This window comes from Oncorhynchus gorbuscha, unplaced genomic scaffold, assembly GCF_021184085.1.
Source record: "Oncorhynchus gorbuscha isolate QuinsamMale2020 ecotype Even-year unplaced genomic scaffold, OgorEven_v1.0 Un_scaffold_1150, whole genome shotgun sequence".
Classification (NCBI taxonomy): domain Eukaryota; kingdom Metazoa; phylum Chordata; class Actinopteri; order Salmoniformes; family Salmonidae; genus Oncorhynchus; species Oncorhynchus gorbuscha.
This window is the reverse complement of record NW_025746016.1, coordinates 135,001-142,500: the sequence shown is the minus strand read 5'-3', so window position 1 is coordinate 142,500 and position 7,500 is coordinate 135,001. Positions and strand designations below refer to the sequence as shown.

Here is a 7,500-nt window from a genome sequence, read left to right as displayed (position 1 = left end):
AGACACTTGGACATACTGAGAGAGAGAGACACTTGGACATACTAAGAGAGACTGGGACAGAGAGAGAGAGAGAGAGAGAGAGAGAGAGAGAGAGAGAGAGAGAGAGAGAGAGAGAGAGAGAGAGAGAGAGAGAGAGAGACTCTTGGACATACTGAGAGAGTGACTCTGAGAAATACTTTGAGGGAGAGAGAGTGTACCTCACTTGCTTTGGCAATGTTAACAGATGTTTCCCATGCCAATAAAGCCCTTGAATTGAATTGAATTGAGTGTCCTTCCCCTCTGATTGTCCCAGTCACTTGTCCCCCTGAGAGGAGAGAAACAGAGCTGTGGGCTTTGTTTTCACGACATCTAAAGCCCGTCTGCTCTCTGCTGTTTGACTAGCAGCTGCAACACACACACACACTCACACTCCAATAGTCCCTCATTAATCTTCCTTAGACTTCATTAGAGCTGCCTTCCTTCCCTCCCTTCATCCTCTATCTCTTCAATAACCCCTACCTCAACTCACCCCAAACCCCTGTGCCAAGATGATCCCTCTCCTCCAAGATGATCCCTCCCTCTCCTCTCCTCCAAGATGATCCCTCCCTCTCCTCCATGATGATCCCTCTCCTCTCCTCCAAGATGATCCCTCTCCTCTCCTCCAAGATGATCCCTCCCTCTCCTCTCCTCCAAGATGATCCCTCTCCTCTCCTCCAAGATGATCCCTCCCTCTCCTCTCCTCCAAGATGATCCCTCCCTCTCCTCTCCTCCAAGATGATCCCTCCCTGTCCAATCCTCCAAGATGATCCCTCTCCTCTCCTCCAAGATGATCCCTCTCCTCTCCTCCAAGATGATCCCTCTCCTCTCCTCCAAGATGATCCCTCTCCTCTCCTCCAAGATGATCCCTCTCCTCACCTCCAAGATGATCCCTCCCTCTCCTCACCTCCAAGATGATCCCTCCACCTCCTCCAAGATGATCCCTCTCCTCTCCTCCATGATGATCCCTCCCTCTCCTCTCCTCCATGATGATCCCTCACTCTCCTCTCCTCCATGATGATCCCTCACTCTCCTCTCCTCCATGATGATCCCTCCCTCTCCTCCATGATGATCCCTCCCTCTCCTCTCCTCTCCTCTCCTCCAAGATGATCCCTCTCCTCTCCTCCAAGATGATCCCTCTCCTCTCCTCCAAGATGATCCCTCCCTCTCCTCTCCTCCAAGATGATCCCTCCCTCTCCTCTCCTCCAAGATGATCCCTCTCCTCCAAGATGATCCCTCCCTCTCCTCTCCTCCATGATGATCCCTCACTCTCCTCTCCTCCAAGATGATCCCTCCCTCTCCTATCCTCCAAGATGATCCCTCCCTCTCCTCTCCTCCAAGATGATCACTCCCTCTCCTCTCCTCCAAGATGATCCCTCTCCTCTCCTCCATGATGATCCCTCCCTCTCCTCTCCTCCAAGATGATCCCTCTCCTCTCTTCCAAGATGATCCCTCCTCCTCTCCTCCAAGATGATCCCTCTCCTCTCCTTTAAGATGATCCCTCTCCTCTCCTCCAAGATGATCCCTCCCTCTCCTCTCCTCCAAGATGATCCCTCCCTCTCCTCCAAGATGATCCCTCTCTCCTCTCCTCCAAGATGATCCCTCCCTCTCCTCCAAGATGATCCCTCCCTCTCCTCCAAGATGATCCCTCCTCCCTCCTCTCCTCCAAGATGATCCCTCCCTCTCCTCTCCTCCAAGATGATCCCTCCCTCTCCTCACCTCCAAGATGATCCCTCCCTCTCCTCTCCTCCAAGATGATCCCTCCCTCTCCTCTCCTCCAAGATGATCCCTCCCTCTCCTCACCTCCAAGATGATCCCTCCCTCTCCTCTCCTCCAAGATGATCCCTCCCTCTCCTCCAAGATGATCCCTCTCCTCTCCTCCAAGATGATCCCTCTCCTCTCCTCCAAGATGATCCCTCCCTCTCCTCCAAGATGATCCCTCCCTCTCCTCCAAGATGATCCCTCCCTCTCCTCTCCTCCAAGATGATCCCTCCCTCTCCTCTCCTCCAAGATGATCCCTCCCTCTCCTCTCCTCCAAGATGATCCCTCCCTCTCCTCTCCTCCAAGATGATCCCTCCCTCTCCTCACCTCCAAGATGATCCCTCCCTCTCCTCTCCTCCAAGATGATCCCTCCCTCTCCTCCAAGATGATCCCTCTCCTCTCCTCCAAGATGATCCCTCCCTCTCCTCTCCTCCAAGATGATCCCTCCCTCTCCTCCAAGATGATCCCTCTCCTCTCCTCCATGATGATCCCTCCCTCTCCTCTCCTCCATGATGATCCCTCACTCTCCTCTCCTCCATGATGATCCCTCCCTCTCCTCTCCTCCATGATGATCCCTCCCTCTCCTCTCCTCCATGATGATCCCTCCCTCTCCTCTCCTTTCCTCCAAGATGATCCCTCTCCTCTCCTCCAAGATGATCCCTCCCTCCAAGATGATCCCTCCCTCTCCTATCCTCCAAGATGATCCCTCTCCTCTCCTCCAAGATGATCCCTCCCTCTCCTCTCCTCCAAGATGATCCCTCCCTCTCCTCTCCTCCAAGATGATCCCTCTCCTCTCCTCCAAGATGATCCCTCTCCTCTCCTCCAAGATGATCCCTCCCTCTCCTCTCCTCCAAGATGATCCCTCTCCTCTCCTCCAAGATGATCCCTCTCCTCCAAGATGATCCCTCCCTCTCCTCTCCTCCAAGATGATCCCTCCCTCTCCTCCAAGATGATCCCTCCCTCTCCTCCAAGATGATCCCTCCCTCTCCTCTCCTCCAAGATGATCCCTCTCCTCCAAGATGATCCCTCTCCTCCAAGATGATCCCTCTCCTCCAAGATGATCCCTCTCCTCCAAGATGATCCCTCTCCTCTCCTCCATGATGATACCTCCCTCTCCTCTCCTCCAAGATGATCTTCCCTCTCCTCCAAGATGATCCCTCCCTCTCCTCTCCTCCAAGATGATCCCTCCCTCTCCTCCAAGATGATCCCTCCCTCTCCTCCAAGATGATCCCTCTCCTCCAAGATGATCCCTCCCTCTCCTCTCCTCCAAGATGATCCCTCTCCTCCAAGATGATCCCTCTCCTCCAAGATGATCCCTCTCCTCTCCTCTCCTCCATGATGATACCTCCCTCTCCTCTCCTCCAAGATGATCTTCCCTCTCCTCCAAGATGATCCGTCCCTCTCCTCTCCTCCAAGATGATCCCTCCCTCTCCTCTCCTCCAAGATGATCCCTCCCTCTCCTCTCCTCCAAGATGATCCCTCCCTCTCCTCTCCTCCAAGATGATCCCTCTCCTCTCCTCCAAGATGATCCCTCTCCTCTCCTCCATGATGATCCCTCCCTCTCCTCTCCTCCATGATGATCCATCCCTCTCCTCTCCTTTCCTCCATGATGATCCCTCTCCTATCCTCCAAGATGATCCCTCCCTCCAAGATGATCCCTCCCTCTCCTATCCTCCAAGATGATCCCTCCCTCTCCTCTCCTCCAAGATGATCCCTCCCTCTCCTCTCCTCCAAGATGATCCCTCCCTCTCCTCTCCTCCAAGATGATCCCTCCCTCTCCTCTCCTCCAAGATGATCCCTCTCCTCTCCTCTCCTCCAAGATGATCCCTCTCCTCTCCTCCAAGATGATCCCTCCCTCTCCTCTCCTCCAAGATGATCCCTCCCTCTCCTCCAAGATGATCCCTCCCTCTCCTCTCCTCCAAGATGATCCCTCTCCTCTCCTCCAAGATGATCCCTCCCTCTCCTCTCCTCCAAGATGATCCCTCTCCTCTCCTCCAAGATGATCCCTCTCCTCTCCTCCAAGATGATCCCTCTCCTCTCCTCCAAGATGATCCCTCTCCTCTCCTCCAAGATGATCCCTCTCCTCTCCTCCAAGATGATCCCTCCCTCTCCTCTCCTCCAAGATGATCCCTCCCTCTCCTCTCCTCCAAGATGATCCCTCTCCTCTCCTCCAAGATGATCCCTCTCCTCTCCTCCAAGATGATCCCTCCCTCTCCTCCAAGATGATCCCTCCCTCTCCTCCAAGATGATCCCTCTCCTCTCCTCCAAGATGATCCCTCTCCTCTCCTCCAAGATGATCCCTCTCCTCTCCTCCAAGATGATCCCTCTCCTCTCCTCCATGACGATACCTCCGCCTCCAGTCCTCCCTGAGCTCCTGTACTCCACAACCCCTCCTCTCTTTCATGATTAGATGTTCCACCTCTCTCTCTGTTCTTACCTTCATCTCCTCAATGTGAGCAGATTGTCTTGCTCAAAAGGCACCATTCATTTCTCTTTACTTCTTGCAATGGATTCAATGTCAGTGGATGGGCTCTACTACACAGCTTGTTGTCCACAGCGCCCTCTGGTGGGTGATTGTTATAACGAGCCAATGCTACTCTATGGTGCAGCATTGTTTGTGTGTTCTCTATAGAGCAGCCCTTGGTAGTATCCTGAGTGTTGTTTGACAGAAGACTCCGTAGCGCCCCCTGGTGGGTGATTGTTATCACGAGCCAATGCTACTCTATGGTGCAGCATTGTTTGTGTGTTCTCTATAGAGCAGCCCTTCGTAGTATCCTGAGTGTTGTTTGACAGACTCCACAGCGCCCCCTGGTGGGTGATTGTTATAACGAGCCAACACTACTCTATGGTGCAGCATTGTTTGTGTGTTCTCTATAGAGCAGCCCTTGGTAGTATCCTGAGTGTTGTTTGACAGAAGACTCCACAGCGCCCCCTGGTGGGTGATTGTTATAACGAGCCAATGCTACTCTATGGTGCAGCATTGTTTGTGTGTTCTCTATAGAGCAGCCCTTCGTAGTATCCTGAGTGTTGTTTGACAGAAGACTCCACAGCGCCCCCTGGTGGGTGATTGTTATAACGAGCCAATGCTACTCTATGGTGCAGCATTGTTTGTGTGTTCTCTATAGAGCAGCCCTTCGTAGTATCCTGAGTGTTGTTTGACAGACTCCACAGCGCCCCCTGGTGGGTGATTGTTATAACGAGCCAACACTACTCTATGGTGCAGCATTGTTTGTGTGTTCTCTATGCACGTCTATAGAGAAGCCCTTGGTAGTAACCTGAGTGTTGTTTGACAGCTGGCTCCACAGCGCCCCCTGGTGGGTGATTGTTATAACGAGCCAACGCTACTCTATGGTGCAGCATTGTTTGTGTGTTCTCTATAGAGCAGCCCTTGGTAGTATCCTGAGTGTTGTTTGACAGAAGACTCCGTAGCGCCCTCTGGTGGGTGATTGCTATCACGAGCCAACACTACTCTATGGTGCAGCATTGTTTGTGTGTTCTCTATAGAGCAGCCCTTCGTAGTATCCTGAGTGTTGTTTGACAGACTCCACAGCGCCCCCTGGTGGGTGATTGTTATAACGAGCCAATGCTACTCTATGGTGCAGCATTGTTTGTGTGTTCTCTATAGAGCAGCCCTTGGTAGTATCCTGAGTGTTGTTTGACAGAAGACTCCGTAGCGCCCTCTGGTGGGTGATTGTTATAACGAGCCAATGCTACTCTATGGTGCAGCATTGTTTGTGTGTTCTCTATAGAGCAGCCCTTCGTAGTATCCTGAGTGTTGTTTGACAGACTCCACAGCGCCCCCTGGTGGGTGATTGTTATAACGAGCCAATGCTACTCTATGGTGCAGCATTGTTTGTGTGTTCTCTATAGAGCAGCCCTTGGTAGTATCCTGAGTGTTGTTTGACAGAAGACTCCGTAGCGCCCTCTGGTGGGTGATTGCTATCACGAGCCAACACTACTCTATGGTGCAGCATTGTTTGTGTGTTCTCTATAGAGCAGCCCTTGGTAGTATCCTGAGTGTTGTTTGACAGAAGACTCCGTAGCGCCCTCTGGTGGGTGATTGCTATCACGAGCTAACACTACTCTATGGTGCAGCATTGTTTGTGTGTTCTCTATAGAGCAGCCCTTGGTAGTATCCTGAGTGTTGTTTGACAGAAGACTCCGTAGCGCCCTCTGGTGGGTGATTGCTATCACGAGCCAACACTACTCTATGGTGCAGCATTGTTTGTGTGTTCTCTATAGAGCAGCCCTTGGTAGTATCCTGAGTGTTGTTTGACAGAAGACTCCGTAGCGCCCTCTGTGGGTGATTGCTATCACGAGCCAACACTACTCTATGGGTGATTGCAGCACACTACTCTATGGTGCAGCATTGTTTGTGTGTTCTCTATAGAGCAGCCCTTGGTAGTATCCTGAGTGTTGTTTGACAGAAGACTCCGTAGCGCCCTCTGGTGGGTGATTGCTATCACGAGCTAACACTACTCTATGGTGCAGCATTGTTTGTGTGTTCTCTATGCAGGTCTATAGAGAAGCCCTTGGTAGTAACCTGAGTGTTGTTTGACAGCTGACTCCACAGCGCCCCCTGGTGGGTAATTATGATAATGAGACATTACTCTTCTATAGAGCTGTCCCTGGTAGTAACCTGTGTGTCTCTCTTTTCCAGTTTCTAGGTCTGGTGGAGAACCAGAGTGACCGGTGCCTGGGGAACCATAGTAACCTGAGTGTTCTGTGTTCTAGGTCAGCAGGTTCTCGGTCTGGTGGAGAACCAGAGTGACTGGTACCTGGGGAACCTGTGGAAGAATCACCGGCCCTGGCCCGCCCTGGAGAGGGGCTTCAATACAGGTGAGAGACACAGAGAGGGGCACAGTCTGTGATAATGACTAACTTTATTCACAGTGATAATGACTAACCTTGTTCACAATGATAATGACTAACTTTATTCACAGTGATAATGACTAACTGTATTCACAGTGATAATGATTAACTTTATTCACAATGATAATGGCCATTTTATTCACAGTGATAATGACTAACTGTATTCACAGTGATAATGACAAATTTTATTCGCAATGATAATGACACACTTTATTCACAATGATAATGACCATTTTATTCACAATGATCATGTCTAACTTTATTCACAATGATGATCATCAACTTTATTCGCAGTGATAATGACTAACTTTATTCACAGTGATAATGACTAACTTTATTCACAATGATAACGGCAAACTTTATTCACAACGATAATGACAATGACTAACTTTTTCACAATGATAATGGCTACCCTAACGTTATTCACAATGATAATGTCCTACTTTATTCACAACGATAATGACTAACTTTATTCACAATGATAATGACCAACTTTATTCACAATCACAATGATAATGACTAACTTTATTCACAATGATACTGCTAACTGTATTCACAATGATAATGACCAACTTCTGCCTGAGCTGCTTGGGGACAGAGACAGAGTGAATAATATCTTGGACTGGAACAAACTGCCTCCTCTCTTCTTGGGGACAGAGACAGAGTGAATAATGTCTTGGACTGGAACAAACTGCCTCCTCTCTTCTTGGGGACAGAGACAGAGTGAATAATGTCTTGGACAAACTGCCTCCTCTCTTCTTGGGGACAGAGACAGAGTGAATCATGTCTTGGACTGGAACAAACTGCCTCCTCTCTTCTTGGGGACAGAGACAGAGTGAATAATGTCTTGGA

At 50.4% G+C, this 7,500-nt stretch overlaps 1 protein-coding gene across 1 annotated transcript in view; it reads left to right on the top strand.

The window, feature by feature from the left end:
• Window positions 1-7,500, top strand: part of LOC124021628 (LARGE xylosyl- and glucuronyltransferase 1-like) — a 114,513-nt gene that overhangs the window by 36,176 nt on the left and 70,837 nt on the right. Inside the window, exon 6 of the mRNA XM_046336766.1 lies at window positions 6,511-6,615. Coding sequence (XP_046192722.1) covers window positions 6,511-6,615 — 105 coding nt within the window. The remainder of the gene's footprint in view (window positions 1-6,510; window positions 6,616-7,500) is intronic.